The sequence below is a fragment of the Candoia aspera genome, chromosome 2 (genome assembly GCF_035149785.1).
Source record: "Candoia aspera isolate rCanAsp1 chromosome 2, rCanAsp1.hap2, whole genome shotgun sequence".
NCBI lineage: Eukaryota > Metazoa > Chordata > Lepidosauria > Squamata > Boidae > Candoia > Candoia aspera.
The window spans coordinates 221,132,199-221,152,242 of record NC_086154.1 but is presented as its reverse complement, the minus strand read 5'-3'; the positions used below and the strand labels follow the sequence as shown (position 1 = coordinate 221,152,242).

At 37.9% G+C, this 20,044-nt stretch overlaps 1 protein-coding gene across 1 annotated transcript in view; it reads right to left on the bottom strand.

The window, feature by feature from the left end:
• Positions 1–1,872: 1,872 nt before the first annotated feature.
• SLCO4C1 (solute carrier organic anion transporter family member 4C1) overlaps positions 1,873–20,044 on the bottom strand; it is a 39,632-nt gene continuing 21,460 nt past the window's right edge. The window contains exons 5-14 of the mRNA XM_063295390.1: positions 19,385–19,481; positions 18,195–18,316; positions 16,346–16,452; positions 12,640–12,784; positions 10,186–10,381; positions 8,500–8,656; positions 7,280–7,461; positions 6,047–6,111; positions 4,184–4,321; positions 1,873–2,167 (exon numbers count right to left, since the gene is read on the bottom strand). Coding sequence (XP_063151460.1) covers positions 2,043–2,167; positions 4,184–4,321; positions 6,047–6,111; positions 7,280–7,461; positions 8,500–8,656; positions 10,186–10,381; positions 12,640–12,784; positions 16,346–16,452; positions 18,195–18,316; positions 19,385–19,481 — 1,334 coding nt within the window. The 3' untranslated portion in view covers positions 1,873–2,042. The remainder of the gene's footprint in view (positions 2,168–4,183; positions 4,322–6,046; positions 6,112–7,279; positions 7,462–8,499; positions 8,657–10,185; positions 10,382–12,639; positions 12,785–16,345; positions 16,453–18,194; positions 18,317–19,384; positions 19,482–20,044) is intronic.

Genomic DNA, 20,044 nt, shown 5'->3' with positions numbered 1-20,044 from the left:
CCCCCAAATGATTCAATTGGCCATGATAATCCTGGATTCCTCTTTGGCTGTTAAATTGGCTGATGTTTAAAGAAAGTGATCAGTGCCTCCTTGCAAGAGGGAGTAATGACACTTTTACTGAAGAAAAGTTTCCTTGACATGAAAGATCTGTACAATTATAGGCCATTCTCCAATATTCTATTTTTGGGAAAGGTGATCAAAAAGGTAGTAGCCTTGCAACTTCAGGCAGATGTGAATGATACTAATTTTCTGGATCTATATCAATTAGGCTTTCAGTTTGACCATGGTAAGGAAACTGCACTGATTTCCTTGGTGGATGAGTTATGTCAGAAACCGAAAGAGAGTAGTATAAACTCTGCTGGACTTCCTGAATCTCATGATATCCATCTAGGCTGCCTGGCAGGATTGGGCCATGATTATTATCCATATATAATGGATTGGACCATTATAATGGCTCTAGTTCTGCCTGACAGGCCATGTCCAGAATATGGTGTTAGGGGACTACTGTTCAGCAATAGGGCTGACAATCTGTGGTGGATCTCACAGTTTCATCTTGGAGGAAGTCATCTGAAATTTTCAAGGAGGGTGTCAAGCCAACAATCTTAAACCATCCTCATTCTTCTCAGCCAACTCCAAGGATGCAAGACGGCTGGATGAGGAAGAATAAGCTGAAATTAAATTCAGGTGAGATGGAGATATTGTTGGTAAATAGGACAGTTTATGTGGGAGTTGAGATTCGGCCTGTTTCAGATGGAGTTCACTTCCCATAGAAAAAGTAGATTTCCAATCTGAGAATGATCCTTGATCCTCAGCTATCATTGGATTCATTCATGGTAGCTGAGGTGAACAGCACCTCTGAATAATTATACCTAGTACATCAGCTGCAAGTTGTTCTGAACCAGTCAAATTTGATGATGATTATCCATGCCTTAATTATATCCCATCTTGACGATTCCCATATACTTAATATGGGCCTACCTCTGAAAAATATCCAATAGTTCCCATTGGAACAAAATCTGACAACTAAGCTGTTCTGCTACAAGGTCCAGGTATACCAAAATACATGCACAGGGCCAGTTGCTATTGGGCACAATTTAAGGTGTTGGCACTGATCCCCCAAATCCTAAACAGTTTAGAGCTTGACTATCTGAAGGACTGCCCTTCTGAAGATGACCTTACAAAAGCCAATTTTTGTGACATATGGAAGAGGACCTCATTTCTGTGTTGTTCCCACATTATACAATGTACTTCTTTTGGAATTATATTTGGTTTCCACTCTTTCAGTATTTAGAAAGCTGATTGTGTCAGGTTTTGTTTGATTATTTTAGTGCATATATTAGGGTTAATTTTAGTAAATGTTTTTAACTTTGGGTAATCTGGTATTTTGAGGGGGGGTGTTGATTTTATTTTGTTAGCTGCCTTTGAGTACTTGCCAAAGTAGAAATAAGGGGAGTTAAATAAAATACATACAAAAATGTAATTTTAAAATGTATTAACATGAAAAATTATTAAACATATGGTTAGTAATCATGTTAACATATTTCATTTCATTTCATTTCACTTTTGTCCTGGCCCATAATCTTCTTTAGAGTTCTTGGTGCACTCTAAAATACCATCTGTCGCCCTCAGCCTGAAAGCATGTGCTTGCCTGTTACAGGCCAACATTGAAGATGCTGTTTCATATCAAGGTACTTCCACGTCCCATGGAACATCTCCATCTTCCTACAACCATTTGCTCAGTTACTCAATCAGGTAACTAAAATTAAATGAGTTCCTAATGTTGATTTGTTGGTTAAAGTATTTAAACATTCCATACTACAACAATCACACTATTCTCTTGAGAGAGAGAAGTTTCATGTGACTGATGTACACTTGAAGTAAAATGGATTTAAAGTAAAACTGTATTTAGTTTTTTAAAAATGTAAATGAGTTGCTCAGAGTCCTCCAGGGCTGGTATCATCCTTACTCAGAAGTCACAGCTGCCATTGGATATACCTGAGATTTTTCTTTGACTTTCTCCAGAAAGATTAGTTGTTCCTCATTTAAAGATGTATTGAAATGCTTGTTTTATCATTCTTCTTCGAAGCTTCAATAATATCTGGTGGAGGCTTATATAACATACATGCTATAATAGTAAAAAGTAGAGAAACTGCTTTGGAACATGCACCTGCAAAACATAAATTAAACATTGCTGTTTATTTATCCTCTTGCTTTAAAAGGGAAAAAAAAACAGTCATTTCAACAGTCATTAAAATGATACATTTTACAATGTATCATTATAACATGGCAAAAGCTTGAACCCGTATGTCTTATATGAAGCACTGCTTGAAAGTCTGAAGAAAGAAGACTTGCAAATTACACAGGAGCATCCAGCCTCTTATCTCTGCCAGTTAAAACTTTCATTGATTAAAACTGCCCAACTGGTCTTTGATCCAGTCAGCTGTAATTAATTAATATTAAATCAGTTTAGTGTAAGTTTCGAATAATTATGGTTATGAGCTTTAGATGGTTCAGCTAGGCAATTTGTGAGGCAATCACTACTACCATCAGTTTCCTGCTGGAATTTAAGAATTAGAACAGAAATTATACGGCTTGGGCTCATCCCACTAATTTGGCTGGAAATTCAAAGGACTGTCAACATGAGTTGCAGGTGTTTCTGCTTCTCAGAAATATGCATGTTTTCCTTGTTTAATATTCCCAATATTACTTATTAATGCACCAAGAGTTATAGGCACTTCATGCATGGGAAGAAGATAGCCAAAAGAAATTGATATAACATGGGAAAGATAAACACCTGACTTATGGATTGCTGATATGTCAACCTTACTGCTTTTTGATAGAAAGGAATGGAAGAAACCTTTCTAAGTAAGTGAATTAAATTTCCTAGACCTTGATCTGTGATTAAAAATATATATATTAAGTCTTAATTTTCTTTTTCCTTTTTAAATTTAATATTGTATGCCATGTTTATGTTGTTAATTTTTAATTCAGATTGAATTATTTGTTAATATTTGTAAAGTATAAAATTCAATACTCATATCTTTTTCTTTCTATTATTAATTTGTTATCATCATCACAATATTGTTATCATATTTTTTATCCCACCTTTATTATTTTTGTAAATAACTCAAGGTGGGGAACATACCTAATATTCCTTCCTCCTCTTATTTTCCCCACAACAACCACCCTGTGAGGTGAGTTGGGCTGAGAGAGTGACTGGCCCAAGGTCACCCAGCCAGCTTTCATGCCTAAGGCAGGACTAGAACTCTCAGTCTCCTGGTTTCTAGCCCGTTGCCTTAACCACTGGACCAAACTGGTTCTCTTATTACATTTTTGGGCTTGCTTTCTTGCTTAATAAAGGAGAAAAAAGCTTAGGGTGCTTTGCAAATGTTGGCTACAGAGTTGCATCTCCAGCCTGCATATAATACCCAGTAAGCCATCAGTTATCCTTATCAGCATACAGTTCTGCTGGTGGGGCTCTGCCAGTATTTAGGGAAAATGGAGGCCAGTTGACACAGTCTAAAGAACATGGGGAGGCAAGCTTGCTCTCTCTCCCCATCCATCCATCCATCCATCCAATTTATATGGCAGCCTGTCTATCCAAAAACTCTGTGCAGTGAACAAAATAAAAACAAGGAATTCCATTAAACAAACTAAAGAAACCATATAAAACTACACCAAAGCTCAATTAAACCACTAATTGCATATATCCATAATAAAGTCCCCATACTAACATCCCAACCAAAGTGCCTAGGAGAAGAGCCAGGGTCTTCACAGCCTTCACAGCCTCCCCCAACTTCAACCATGGCTGCAGTAAAAAGTCAGAGTGCATGAGTCACTTTTGAATTAACATGTGTGGGATTGAATGAAGGTTGGCACACAGATTATCCCCTGTATCTGACTCTGATGAATCTGCTGCCAGTTGATTTACTTTTTTGGATGAAACACCCTATGTTTATATTCATTTATCATTTTTTCTCTGAACAGAATATGTTCCAGCTACCAATTGGTCATACTGAGATCTCCTTTCTAACAATCAGGATCAGAAAACACTGACTCTTTTAACTTATACCATATTTTGTTCACATACCATACCAAACAAATGAAAGAAGTAAACTATAAAAATGTAAGCAATTCCCTTCACCATATTTTCATCATTTTTCAGCAAAATAAAGACACTTACTTATACCAAATAGCAAATATGCCATTTTGCTGTTGTTATAGGTCCAACATGCTCCTCTACGTCCACATTTATCTCTAGACCAGAGAGTGCAAGAATGGTCTATTGAAACACCAAAAAGGATCGGACCAGGAATAGTGCCTGTAAAGGATGGAGTGATACAAAATTATTTGAAAATACCAAACATAGATGACTGAAAGTATAAAACAGAAAGTAAGGATCTAGAAACATTTACTAATGTAAATGTACAAATGATCCCAACCAGAAGGCTCTTGCTAAAACCTTAGACAAATAATTTAGTATATTTTTGCATAAATCCTTGTCCCTTAAGGTTGGTCATTTTTTAGTTCTCCTCGCCACCTCCCCACTGCCCCAGCACCATCACAGGATTTCATAAGAGCTCTTCAAAATGGCTAAAATTTCTAAGACATTGGCAATCTCATTCCTAGGTTTCACAAGTTCTCATCAATGAACACTAACATTTCATGTGGTCTCACATAAAAATGTCAACATTGCAGGTGAGGTGGTGATTTTACAGGTCCTTGGTCATCTCTTTAATTTAAAATTTTAAATCTCATTATTGGCAGGTGGAGTCCAGGCATTATTTAGGGGTGAATGAACCCTTGATGCCTCCTTAACCTCTGATCTTGTTCCTCAGGACTACCAAAATAATTTTTCTGACTCCCAGCCTCTTTTTATAGGAAGTAGGTCTTCCTGAATTGTGAAATACCTGTTTTCTTGGCTGCAGTTTGTTTCATAAAAGCTATGTAACTACCAGAGATTGCTTACTTGACCTTTTCACCCCATTCAGAAAATAGGTCACTTTCCTTTTAGAAAATACTATCTTTTTCTGTTAGGTCAAGACTTGGAATCTGTTTTACTGTTTAACTTTCCCTTCTTGTTCCAGAAAATGTGGCAGAAATGATGCCAACAGCCCCTTGCACCCTCTGTGCATGGTTTCACTTAGCCCAGTTTCCTGGCTAAGAAAGAAGCTAACATATCAACATGGCTCTTGGGATGTTAGAGAAAGCTGTATAGGCTTTTGCTGCTTGCTTTGGAGAAGAAGAGGGAGTGAATAAGACTACTTTACAAACAGGTCTTTTGGAAATAATGAATTCATGCTATAGAACTATAACATATTACAGTACAATTGTATTGTTTGACATTTTGCTATAAAGGAGCAAAAGGAGAAGCAGAACATATTTTGGGGAACAGTCTTCCTGTTTTTAGCAGCTCCAAATAACATTTTTTCCTAAACAAAAGCAAAAATTATCTGGGCATATATGCTTCTCGATCATACTGCCCAAATATAGAAACTAACAACTGCAAAAGTGTTTGTTTTGTATGTATATATTTTGTTCATTGTAAAAGATCTTACACTGCAATCCTAGACATGTCAGCTCAGAAGTAAGACCCACAGAGTCTGCTGCAACTTGTCTCAGTTATCTGAGGAGAGGGCAATTGAAAGCAAAGAAAGCAATACATAGGAAAAATGGAAAATATTTTCTGTAGATACAATGGAAACTTGGGCTGGAAGTTCTCAAAGAAGGATTTTCAGTCAAATTTATGATGGCCGAAGCAACCAGGAAGGGATGAATCTCCAGTAATAATTTCAATGGCAGAGTGCAAAACTGGAATAGGCCTCTCTACACTATGCTCCTCATAGTACCCAGTAGTTCAAAACAATGGCAATACTGCCATGAACTATTACTCATGTAGAGCTTTGAAGAAAAAAATGATGGCCAACAGCCTTTGGAAGAACTCCCAAATTCCTGGTCAGATTTGGTCTGCCCCATAAATCTATAGTCTTTAGACTGACAATATTATTCCTACCATGAAATTTCTTTCATCAAGCTTTAAACATACCTATAAGTCGTAGAAAGAGCATATGAACACCCAGAGCAAACGATCTGTGATTTTCTGGCACACATCTGTAAATCAAAGTTTGTTTCATCATTTAATAAGATATATACCATCCTTCAACAGATACTATGATACGATTGCTATTTCTTAACTATGCAATGTATCCCTTGAAATAGCCAGAAAAAGCAGGGTTAAAACAGAAGACAAAACTGATGCTATAGCTTATTAAAAATGGAAATAGTGATTCAAGAAAATGTTAACTTAGTGATTTCCCAGTCATTTTTTTCTTCTGTTCATTTTCACTTTGAAATCATATTTCTATTTACTTCTTCATACAGAAAAATGAAAATTGTTTTTTTAAAAAATAAACAATTTTCATATTACATGAGAGTGGTATAAAATAACACATGGATACAGACACCAAGTGATATATGAATAGGACCAGAAGAAATGGCAGGATAAAACAGAAATATCAAAACTGACAAAACGTGCACCCTGATATCATGACATAAATTTCACCCATTATGAACTTGCATAAGATGTTGTGATACAAGTATAAAAGGGCAGTCCAGGGCAGGGCTTGTGTTGTGACAATACATCATACATTGTTTCATCATCACTGTGGTACAAAATGGATGTCTGCTTTGAGGTTCTTTGACTATTTAGGCTGCCAGCATGAACTCTAAGCAGAAATTCATCATGATAATTGTTCAACCAATACTTGTTGAATATATTCAGGTAACAGGAAAGAAGAAAACCAGTGCATCTACTCTGATTCAAAATCTCCATCTCAATGGGTTAAAAGAAAAACTGTCTTCTTCAGGGGGATTATCACCATAGAGACAATATGCAAGACATATGGCTATATTCCAATTCTTGGCTGTAGTAAGAAATCAGTACCTTTTTTGAATATATTCAGCTCAACGTCTCAAACAGCTGGATGTCCCAGTACTTTAGTGAAGGTCTACTGCTGATACCTGCACCCTTGAACATTTTCTTTCGGGCTGCCAATTTAATTTCCCAGAATGCCCTAGCACCATGCTGGCACCAGGAATCCAGACCCAGGTTTTCTCATTTGCATGCTATGGAAATCATTTCCTCACTGTGCAAATAGTTTGGTACACTTGCAAAGGGGTGGTGGAAGAAACAAGGTCACGTTGTTTTTTTTAAAAGTCCTATAGTCATTTATTGCATTTTACAAAGCTTAACATAGGATAAAAGTAGCATTATAACTACCTGAGAATGGCCACGGTTGTTGGTGTTACTGCCATAAAAGTAAAAACAACAGCTAAGAAGAAGAAGGTAAGGAACCAAGGCAGGACTGTACACTTAGATTTACATTTTCCAGAAATGGCCCCATGGAAGGTATTCTCAATTTCAACTATGGGATTCCCAACACAGGAACAATTGCTGAAGTGCTATAAATAGTGCATTCAAAAATATGAATAAACAAAATAAGTAACTAATTTGTCCAAAATGAATTAAAAAGTCATTCGACAGCAAACTAATTTGTTAAAAAAAAAGTTACAGACACACACAACATATAGCAAGTTTGAATAGCCAACTATTCAGCCACTTGTAAATAGAAAAATGTTCTTGTAGGCCATGGAGTTCTACTTCTAAATGCAAGTATGGAACATTTGGTGATCATGGATTTAATTTCACATCAAAAGACATGTTCAGCCAGTTCAGTGGCATTGAAATAAACCAATCATGCCAATCCAAGTTCTAGGCATGACCATCCATTTCCACATGTGGAACTTTTCTTTAAAATCAAAATAGGTATCATTCTGTTCTCAATCTTGCATTTACTTCAACAGAAAATACTAAGAATATATTAGATTCTCGGTCTTCTCTGAGCTTGGTTGTTTGCCTGCTGATGTTTTGTTAACAGGCTACAGGAAAACAGGAAAGTTCAGAGAACACCAAGAAGCCAACAGTTCAACACTGAGCTACATATTATTCTCTGGTACTGAAATTAAGAATATAGTCGGTAAGAGCTGCAATAAAATGTTGCAGCTCCGAATACAATTGCTCTTGTTCAGGATTTAGTCAAGTTCACTGTTTGTCAACCTTTGCCACTTTAAGATGTGTCTACTTCAACTCCCAGAATTCCCCAGCCAGCTAGTGCTGGCTGGGGAATTCTGGGAGTTGAAGTCCACACATCTTAAAGTCGCAAATGTTGAGAAACACTGAGCTAGCTAGTCATGCCATCCTTCAGGATAGATCATTCCATTTGTTTTCCTATGTTCCCTTGTTATAGTGTGGGTTTTTTTGTTTGTTTTGTTTGTTTTACTTTTCCAACTAGTCAGACTTGGCTCTGGACTTGCCCAGTGTTCAGTGGTGGGGGTTGGTGATACATTTTAAACAAGGCATGCGGCTAAAGCATTGTTACATATAGAACTTAGATCTAATGTACAGTGTGCATCCTCATGCATAACGTAAAATGGCCATACCTTTGCTCCATGGTTCTGAAGAACAACACTGGTACATCCTGCATAACATGGAGAAAAATACTGGACTTCATCTGCACCACAGATGGGCAAAAAGTCTGAACGTAAACATCTACAGTGGGCATTGCAGGGTGCTGATAAGTTTGATAACATGCCTGTCCTGAAACAGAAAAGTAAGCTATAAATGAAATAAAGAAACAAACTTTCCATAGCAGCATGTTTTCAGTCATCAATAACCATAAACATTTGGAGCTATATATTTATAAAGTTAGTACAACATGTTTGCAGGGATTTAAAGATAAAAAAATACTGCTTATACTTCTTCTTCATAAAGAAATGGGAGACCACAGAAGTTCACAGAGATAATTTACAAGCAGCCCGTGAGTTACGACAGCAGTGGGGACAGGAATTTCCATCGCTAAGCGATGCGGTCATAAAGTGCAATGTCACATGACCACATCACTTAGCAACACCAATCCCTGCAATCCCCATTGACGTCCTTAAGTGAAAACTGTGAGTCGTTCAGTGAGCACCTCCTCACAACTTCCTGCCACCTTCCAACAGCCAAAGTCAGTGGGGAAGTCAGCAGAAAGTTGCAAGTCCCCAGAGGCTCGCAAGCAGGCCAACAGGCAGGTAAGCAGCTGCTGCCAGGTGGGAGAGGGGGCAAGGGGAGGTGTGGGTGGCCAGGGAGGTGCAGATGGCTGTTGCTGGGTGGGAGAGGGTGCACAAGGGTGCACAAGTGGCCAGGGAGGCATGGCACAAATGCAGCGAGGCTTGGGGAGGGTGTGTGAGAGTGCACAGGTGGCAGGGGAGGCATGGCGCGAGCACAGTGGGGCTTGGGGTGGATGGGGCAGGGTGCACAAGGGTGCACAAGTGGCCAGGGAGGTGTGGTGCAGGTGCAGCAAGGCTCAGAGAGGGTGACTGAGTAGGGGGGACTTAAACAAGCAACTTGTGACCTTCCCTGCCAGCTTCCTTATTGGGAAGCTGGCTGGGAAGGTCACAAATGGTAATCACATGTCCACAGGATGCTACACCCATCGTAAGTGCAAGCCATTTGCCAAGTGCCCAGATTGTGATCATGTGACCGCAGAAGTGCTGGGACAGCAGGAACTTCAAGGACCAATCATAACCACCACTCATTCAGCGCCATCGTAACTTCCAACGGTCACTGAATGAGTGGTTGTTAATTGAAGATTACCTGTAGTCACACTGAAAGAATGAATGAGGACTGATTTACAAGACAAGCATGTGAATGAAAAGTGAATGGATCAAGAGGAAAGGGAAAATCAAGAAATGATTGCAGTTGATGAGATCCTTAAAAAGAAAGGCTAGAATGTTGAAGAACAAAAAACAGTGTATGAATAGGGACATGGTGGAAGAAAGAAGGATTCACAAAGACAGAAAGGTATGATGATATATAATGAATAATTGTAGCTGTTTTATTTGTCTTATGCCTTGTCCTACTTTTTCTTACTCTTTCTCTGTGCTCTGCATAACACTGCTTTTCCCATAAAGGACAGTGTATGATGTTTTCATCATCATCAATATGGGCAACTTTGATTTTGTTTCATTATCTCTGAGATGTATAAAAATATAAATCGTAAAAGGAATTCTGCAGAATTTTTGATCTAATCCAGCACCTTGTGGCCCATTATATATTTTAACATACACTTTTTATCATATACTTGCCCATTATATGTTTCAGAAACACCAGCAAATGGTTCATTCCCACATTTAGCAATCGTGAACACCAAGTTTAATAGCAGCGCCACCGAACAAGTAGCAATAATAAATTTGAGTATAGTTTTGCAATTCATTTGGAGCTTGGAAATTAAGGTACCACTTATGATTTGGCCAATTGCTGCTCCTGGGATTAAGACAAGTCCTAAAAAGAAAACAAAGACAACAGTTATCAAATTAATTATTTCACATAAAATAAAACAATAAAGATCTTCACTATTAAAACAGAACAAAACATTGTTATTTTATTGTTAAGGTAAACAATCGTTCTTTTCTTTTTCTCTCTCTTAGCATGTTTTCTCTTTATGAGATTTTTATGAATAAAAGAAAAAGTGAGATTAGGATGCTAATGTTCTCTGAAAAAAATGCACTTTCCTACAGTTACTCATAAACTCTGTTCACACAAACAAGCTTAGCTTATTTATAACTAACTGACTCAATTAACCGAATTTCAAGATTTACGTGACACACTGAACCATAAACTTAGCACACATGCTGGGTTTGTACAACACACTGGGCTAAGAAGTGGTTGTCCAGTTTATGGTTCAAAGACTTTTGCAAATACAGCTACTAAGGTGCTCCACATTACCAAGATAGGGCTCTTAATTACATGTGGAATTAGATGTTAAGGAGGATAAAAGTACAAGTACAAATATATTCACTGTTAAATCATCTCTAAATACTTATTAAATCCATGTTTCAGAGTTTATGGGCTGTATTGCCTCCAATAAATTTCATTTTTGTTCCCCATATGCTTGGCTATTAATCCTTCACTGCATATAATGATGCCAGTTCACTTGACTGGACTGTATCATGAGATTACACATATGTGAATCAGTTATCAGGCATAAGATGTCAATGGCTGTACACCTCTGATCATCTATGATCACAACTGTACTGCCTTCCCTGCTCCCATGTTCTCTCACCCAGCAGTATCTTTCTGCTAATTTTAAGTACAACAAAGCAGGCAGAGACAGCAGCTGAAAACTTCTAGGGTCCTTACCCTGCATTCAAGATGGCATTCCAGTAAAGCAGCTATTAATCAAGGATCTCAAACAATGAAAGCAGTACAGAAATGCCGCTTTACAGAAAGCTCTTCTGTGTGCTCAGGTACTCAGAAAGGATCAACTGATGGTTCACAGTATCAGATGTGAAAAGGAGGACCTCTCCCTGTCATCAATAGCCACTTGTTTTATTATATATTATTATTATTATTTTGCAGATGACAATACCTATAGTGGATGTATACAACCTAATTGCTATTAAACCTGGTTTTACTTAAATCTGTGATTCTTTTGGTCAACCTTACCAGAGGTATGCCATCCATTTGTACATTATAACTGGACATGCAAACCAGATGTGCTAAATCTTGCACTTTTTGGTTTACAGTGCCAAAAAACATTTGCAAAAATAAATGTACGTGCTACCAAATTTCACAGCTTGATCAGGGGTTGTTCCGGGGGCTACAGAAGTGGGGAATAGGGATTATCTTTTGCCTGTGGGCTGCCAGTTGCCCATCTCTGCATTAAATCTTTTTGGAAAAGTGGGATATACTTGAAAAATAACTTGTCAGTGGAGGAAGTTCATAAAATCCAGCAAGATAGAGACATTTGAAGGAATAAATCCTGAAGTTAAGTCTCATCCAAAGTTTGCCTGCAGGAAAAATGAAACCACAGTGAAGATAAAGGAAAGCTAATAGGCTTGAGGGAAGCAGTCAGAGTAGCCTGTTGATAAGGTACTGTATCTGGAAGAAAGTTCTGACCAGTTTGTCTAAATGACTAAGTTAGAATCTCCTAAGCTAAATAGAGGAGTGAAATTAGTGTTGACAAAATTGACAAAAATTATATTCTAATGTTAGGAAGTTTTGCTTATCAATAGTGGAGGATTTTCTCAAACTGTAAATGTCCAATATATGGAGGGATTTATTTCTTTGTTTGGGAGGTCAACACAAATAGTAGCCCCAGTGGTATATTTTGCATCCTAGGAGACACTACCTGCTACCTCACATATTGATCTGGATTTTAGGGGGATGATCTACTGAACAGGTGGTTCTAACCACAAACAAAACTCAAATTTGAAATTATTAGGGCTTACTTGGAAGCATTTGATCAACTGAGGATCCAGCCTTCCTTCCCTCCCTGCCCTGTGTCGATGCCCCTCAAGGGACAATAGCCTGCAGAACATAAAATGTCACCTGGGTTCCCAAATTATTATGATTAATTTGTCAAAGAAAACAAATTTTCTCAGAAATAACATTCACAGAATTCAACAGGATATTTTCTAGTCAGAATTCTTAAAACTGCAGCCTTTCTTTCTGTGATCTAGTTTTACCTTTTTCCAAGTATTAAATACCATCATTAACCAAATCGAGAGATTTTTTGCAGAATGAAACAAATACATTACCTCCTAAGGTAGCTGAATAGCTAGTTGTATATCCAAACTGATTTTCTATAAATTTAGGCAAGAAAGTTGCAAAACCAGTAGCAACTAAAGCTTCTAATGCAGCCGCTATTACAAGACACATCAACACGGGATTCCTTAGCAGCATCTAGAAGAGAAGGATTTAGTTGAGTTCTCTCTACAGACTTTAATTAGACTTCTTAAATGAATCAATGCCATGCTGCATACACAGTATCTGCTTAGATTATTCCACAAAGAAATTAATCTATTTTTCAGAATAATTGTTCATTATAACATCACTTTTGCTATTCAATCTATCATTTCAAAAACTTTTATAAAATGTTTCTAATTCCCTTCTTTTGTTTGTTGAAAAATAGAAGGGCACATTAGAAGAAGAAACTGCTAGTTCTTAGCAGATATTTTTGCTAGAAGACTCCAAATCTAGCTATTATAATGCTGATTATTAATCCAATTATTTGAATCTATGTCTGAGCTTCAGCTAGTCAAATCTGGCTTGAGATTTGGAATTCACCTAAACCAACTGCAAAAGCCACTGAGGACTAATATTTACCCCATTTTCATATGACTGTCTTGGTTATAGTATAACCCTGGGTAAACTTTAGAAACATTCTGTTCTTTAAAAATCCAACAAACAAAAAATCCCTCCTGTTAATTAGCCTCCCTCTTCGTTGATTTTCATCTTATCTGACCCATTATTTTGCTTTCTTAATCCTGACAAGAGATAAAGATGCCAAAATACAAATGAATAATGCCTGCTCTTGGCTTTTGCACAAGTTAGCAAAGGTTGGCCAAAAAGAGGTAGGAAAAGACAGGGCTTCTGAGTGAAATGCTGCAGTTGAGCCAGCATTTTTCTTAGCATCCATGACAATGCTCATGCACACACATACACACACAGTTGCATTAGCTAAATATTTTGCTTTTTTTTTCCTTTTCTGTCTGCTTTTAAAAACTCAGCAAGTAGTGGGTCTTAGAGCTACACAGTCTGTTTACAGATCTCAACTCTTTCATCACAAGAGGTGGTTGCTTCACAGCTCAAAGACTGTAATGCACAGTGAATCTGGGATCACAGGCCAGAAACATGTTATAGCAGGTTCCTTTCTATGAACATGCAAAGAGTTTGGCTGAATCCACACTAGTACATGCATGAAAACTAAGAAAAACCTTGGCTCTTTCCTCAACTAGGCACAGACTGAGCCAGGATTTCATACTTGGTGGAGTTACGTCCTGTAATAACTTAGTAAGGTTAAGTTATCCTTGTCCAGTTCTCTTGAACAGAAGTTTTTACTGGCATCAGCTGCAGTAAGAAATCATCATTATGGTGTCAACTTCTTTCTGCTTGTGCCGATGAAAACAGCAAACACAGCAAACTGCTATGATTTTTATCAAGGCTTGCAGGAGTGGGTGCGGGGGGGGGGAGTGAGATTAAACTGTCAGACTCACCCCTTAGCTGCTACTTAATTTTAAAAACATTTAATTTAGTATCTAACCGGCCCTCAAAAAGTGGTGAAAACAAACTTTATTAGCTACTGATGAGTGGCCATAAACTGGAAAGTAGGATAGCGACAGGCAATTAGAGCTGTTGTTGTAATCTGAAAAGATATACTGGGCAATAAAAGTTATTATTCATGGTTAATACATTTATCCTTCTTCTTTTTTTATTTATTCTCAATTAATTTGTCTTGGTGATCAAATGTCCATTTAAAATCAAAGGATAATTGAATCTGAGAGCTGGAAGAGATCTTGGGGGGCTTTTAGTTCAGTCCTTTGCTTAAAGCAGCATTTACAGTTCAGGAAACTTGCAACATGGCATCCCTGGCAGATGGTCTTTATTTAAATGCCTTACCACTTCTGAGGCAATGTATTCCACTGTCAACTAGCTCTTCCCATTATGAATGTTTTCTAAGGGAGAGCAACCATATTCCCAATGCCGACTCCACTGGCATGTGCCAGGAGCTCTGGCCTCATGTTTTGTTTTGCTTTCAGATCCTTTTAATTATTTTTTTTAAAGAGGAGGAAGAAGTTATATCTGCAAAGTAAAGTGTCAGGTTCCAGCATCATTTTGATTTTCAAAAATACTTCTCAACCTCATATCATTCATTCATTCATTCATTCATTCATTCATTGTCCCGCCTTTATTGTTTTTATAAATAACTCAAGGCGACGAACATACCTAATACTCCTTCCTCCTCCTCTTTTCCCCACAACAACAACCCTGTGAGGTGAATTGGGCTGAGGGAGAGTGACTGGCCCAAGGTCACCCAGCTGGCTTGGCCCTGTAGGCATTCTTAGAAAATAAGAATGAATGACTGCAACTCCTCAGTGCTTTGTTTGGAAGCATGACTACTTTCCCAGAAAAAAAAAAAAGATAAAAGTTATGAGTTGATAGGGTTTGCTCCTCTGTGGGAGGAGAGGGGATAATGGGAAGCAATCTCATCAGTTTTTATTCTGGTAAATAGGTATTGGGCACATCCCCGTGGCAGCTGTATTTTATAGTAGACATGGTATGTTCCTGAAAATCAAAATGTCTACCTACCAAAAGAATTGTCTATCCCTGAATTCTATCAGCCCAGGCAAATGTCCTGTGCTTAAACCTTTCAAGCAGAAGGAATCTGCCATGCCCCTGAAATAGCCTATGCCACAAACAGGCCTTGCTATTAGGAATATTTCCTTGCCAAAATCTGCTTCCCTATTAGTTCCATTCAATGGTTTTAGAGCTCACTTCTGGAACCATATAAACCCCGTTCCATCTTCTGCATGAAAGGTCTTCAGACATTCGGAGGTCATGTTCATGTATCCCTTAATCTTCCCTATTCAAGTTTCAACAGCTCATCATAGATTTCATTATTCTGGTTAAGGCAGTCAATTTTGCCCAAACCTCAGTTACATATGAAATATGACTATGGACTCATTATATACACAGATATTCAGAGCCTTCTTAAGACCTGAAGAAGCTTGGGAGCAGAATGTTCATTTGCACCATCATTTTCTTCTCAGGGCATCTTATACTACAGGTAGTCCTCGACTTATGACTACAATTGGGACTGGAACTTCCATTGTTAAATGAAGTGGTTGTTAAGTGAGTCACACCTGATTTATTACCTTTTTTGCCAAGGTCGTTAAGCAAATCACCACAGTCATTAAGTGAATCTAGCTTCCCCCATTGACTTTGCTTGTTGGAAGCTGGTTGGGAAGGTTGCAAATGGCAATAATGTGACCCCATAATGCTGCAACCATTGTAAGTGCGAGCTGGTTGCCAAGCGCCTGAATTTTGATCATGTGATTACAGGGACGCTGCAACAGTCATAGGTGCAAGGACCAGTTGCAAGTCACTTTTTTCAGTGCCCTTGTAACTTCAAATGGTCACTAAACGAATGGTCGTAAGTTGAGGACTACCCATTGCTCCACCCGTTGTTCTTTGTCTATTGAAATTAATATCCAAATAAGTGATAGTAGTGTAGGTGAGGAAATCCACACTACTGAAATTGATCTTTGAATCTGACTTTAAGTCATTAGTTTTATTGCTTTGAATTTAAAGAACTGACCTATCTGACCATTTCAAACACTGAATAATACTATTACCCTTGTTGCATTCTGTTAATGAGGCCTTACAAGTATTATTGACACCATGACTCCCAGATGTGGCCAGATGCACATTAACTACAGATATTGAATATGTTGCTTTCGTTACCCAGAGAATCATAAGAAAATCCTTAATACTCTTCCCAGTGTATTCATACATCTGTTTTCCATCATGATGTGTTTCAGAAATCTTCTCTGCTTGTATTTTGCTTGTACCTAGAAGGAGAAATCTAATTTACTTTTGACAAAAGGCAGTTGCAGTTGTGTGAAGTACACACATTTTGTGGAAATCAACTGTAATTTTAAATATTTGGTCAATTAACTTTAGCAAGTCTGTCTGCTTGGTCACAAACCTGCATCCTTTATGATTTCAAGATCATCTTCCTGTCAGATATTTCCCACCTTAAAATAGTTTCATCCTCTTGAAGAGGATGCACTAATAGGGTTATCAGACACCCGACAAAGGAGGATGTGTCCTTCTTTTTGTCCCCATGTCCTCTGTCTGGCAGGTATAGCCTTAAAATCAAATGATGTCAGGCTTGTTGAGTATTTCTTCTGGAGCAACTTTTCTCCAGGCAGCAGTGCTTCCCTAATAAGTGCTAACCACAAGTTAACAAGTTCTGCTCTGTGACCTTACTTACTTGATTATTACCTTGGGGTGGGCTTGCCCTGCTGCCTGAAATTGACAAGACCTTAATCGGTTATACACTGAAGGTGTTTGCCTCCTGACTGACTCTTGCACATTCCTGCCATTGGAAAACCAGTCTTTTTGATGCTGGAAAAAGTAATTTCATATACATGTAGACCTAAGGGGTTTTATTTTTGTTTTCTTTTTTTGCAGTTTTTCACTATAATTTTTGTCACAGATGCCAAGAATGTTAAACAGTTAATGTGGCCTCCTTTTCCCCCATTTGTCCTCCTTTCCAATTGTCTGTGTCCTCCTTTGCCTGTTCAGATGTCTGGTAACCCTATGCACTAAGGGCAAATTGTATCAGAAAGTCAGTCTATGGTGTGAAGGTAAGATGATATTTATAATATGATATTTAAGTTCGTTCAAAGCAGATCTTAGATTGGAATCATCATATGTCACTGATTCATAATGACATTTACTGTATTCCTGCCAACCACAACTAAGAGGGATTGGCTCATATCCAAAAATGGTTTGGGCCTCCCTCCCCCTGTTCAACCGGTTTTGCCTATCCCCAGTAGGAATGGGGATTTCAAAACAAAGCTTTGTCTTTCATTAAGAACTTTGATTTTGTGCCACAGAAAAATTCTGCCTCGGCTCAGGACATCATGAAGGGACTTCTCCTTCTTGGATCTTTATTTTGAAAGACTGATTCTTGTGATTTCTTTCTTTTCTTTTTTTTTTGAAACACTGGTTAAAGGACAGGATGTTTAAAAAGGATCTTCTCATCAGAGGTGGAAAGACTGGTGAACCCAAACTACCACACATGAAGTATGTGAGAAGTCCTTTCTTTACATAACAGTTTTTCCTCATAATCCTTATTTTTATTGCCAGGTAACCTCTTGTTTCCTTCAATACATTCAGTTTTATTTCTTCTTCAAAATATGTGCCTGGAGTTCATTTGCACTGCCCTTCCACATCTGACTGACCAAAGTGCTCCTCTTAGTAATTGTCTTGTCTTTTTTTCTAAGAGTGGCCTTATTACTTTGTACCCTAATCCTCCTCAGGAAATTACAGTAGGAATGATCTAAAACTGTGATGAGCTACTTAAAGTTGCAGATCCCAGAATATTTATTGTGGACATCAGCCCTGGTTCTATATATTCATTCATTCATTTGTTCGTTCGTTCGTTCATTTGTTTGTTCATTCATTCATTTATTCATTCTGTACTGTTTTTAGACTAGAATTTTAGGAATTCCAACAACTTACCTAAGTCTCAATCTGACCTCTTAGTGTTGTACTAGTTTCTTATTTTAGAATACTTATTTACCTGGCAAATGCTTTGGGAAAAATGAAAATGGTACTACCAAAAGGCAGGTAGAGAAGCTGCATATCACAAAGGCTATCCACCAAGCTCCAGCCCAGCGTGGATCTTCTGGAGTGATGTCTACACTGCAATAATATTTATTTAGTGAACACATTTAATGAAGGCATTATGAATTAAATCACTTAACAATACCTTTTGCAAAGCTATTCTGTATGATAAAATATACATTTTTGGATTATTTATTACAACTATGCTGCCTTCTGCCCTCATTTATGCAGTTATACAACAAAGAAATTATTACTGTTTCACTAAATGGAAAAATGAATGTATTTCAGGGAGTAATGAATTCAATCAAGTATTATTGTTCAGGGGCTATGGAAAGCTTGAAGGAGTGTTCTGCTTCAAGGAAGATTCAGAAGTAGCACCAACCTATAAGCTGCTTTGCATAGTAATATGAGCTCCTTACCTATAAAGGTAAAGCAAAAGAGAACAGCACCCTTGCTCTCACTTTCCTCCACAATACTCAAGGTACAAGAGAAATCTTCCCCTATAGCACTGGCCAAAGGGCTTCCAGGATGGGTAGCTTCACCACAGGCAGTGGGATTGACTACAGCATGCACCGAAGCTGCCCAGCCTGGAGCTCCCTTGACTTGTGTCAAAGGTCTTCTGGCTAGACAAATCCAAAGCATATTGTAGGGAATCCTAAAACTGCCCAGCCTAGAAGCATCTTGGTCAGCACTGGAAAGAAGGCTGAGAGGATCCTTCTCCCACAGTAGTGGACCTAAGAGGCATTGAGCAACCAAACCATTTCACTGAGGTAAACTGGTTGGCCTTCCACAGCACAAATGGCTTTATGTATGCCTCTTCACACAGGCCCACTATTTCCTCTTCTACAGATAAAACAATCAAAACCTATAGCTAGCTAATTGACTAAAGACTGTTCAATGTTCAATGCTGCTCTGGGTTTCTAATCCAGGTTTCCAAATACAAGTCAGTGTCACATTATTAAAAACAACAGCCCGCCCCCAAAAAACACCCACCAACCAAACCCACTAAAATTATTATAGATAACTAAAATATATATTTCTCTATTAACCATTAAGATATGACTTCTCATAATAATGTCTTACTATTAAGAAAAATGTACTTTTGGATTAATATTATTGATGTAGATAAAAATGAAATGGCCTTGCCTTATATTATGATTGAAATCAACATAGATATTAAGCAACTGTCCTCCTAAAACATAGCCAATGGCAGGACCCAGCAGTGACATGGCATATCCAATTCCTGTAGAGAAGATAATAGTTTCCATTTGGATTTTGAGCACAAAAACATATGTTGGATCCCATATAAACTTGTTAGGTGTTATAAGATTTATAGTTTACATATAAACTATGTAAGGTGATACAAGATTTATAGAGGCAAGCTCATGCACTCTGAGTAGATTACCTTAATGGATCACACTGTTTGGGGTGGGGGGAGGGTAGCACAGCTTCCAATTATACTACATGGTCCTTCTTCCCAGCATACCAGCTCATTTAAAATGTACTTAACATAGAGCTAAAGACAAATGATGCAACATATTTTCAAGACACAAAGGCCATCAAGAATCTTCATCACATAAATATGGTAAATGCCAGACAAAACGGCTCTAAGTCAACCTAGCCTGGGTCAATAAGAGAATGTAAAGTCTGGAGTCTGAAAGGTGGGATAAAAATATCTCAGATTAAATCTACCCATCAATCCCTGCTGAACCATCTGGAGAGTGCTTTTCCATCTATCAATTGTGTCATGAACTCTTGTTGACACCTCCTCCTCATCTGAAGGATTACTCCAGAAGTGCCAGATGC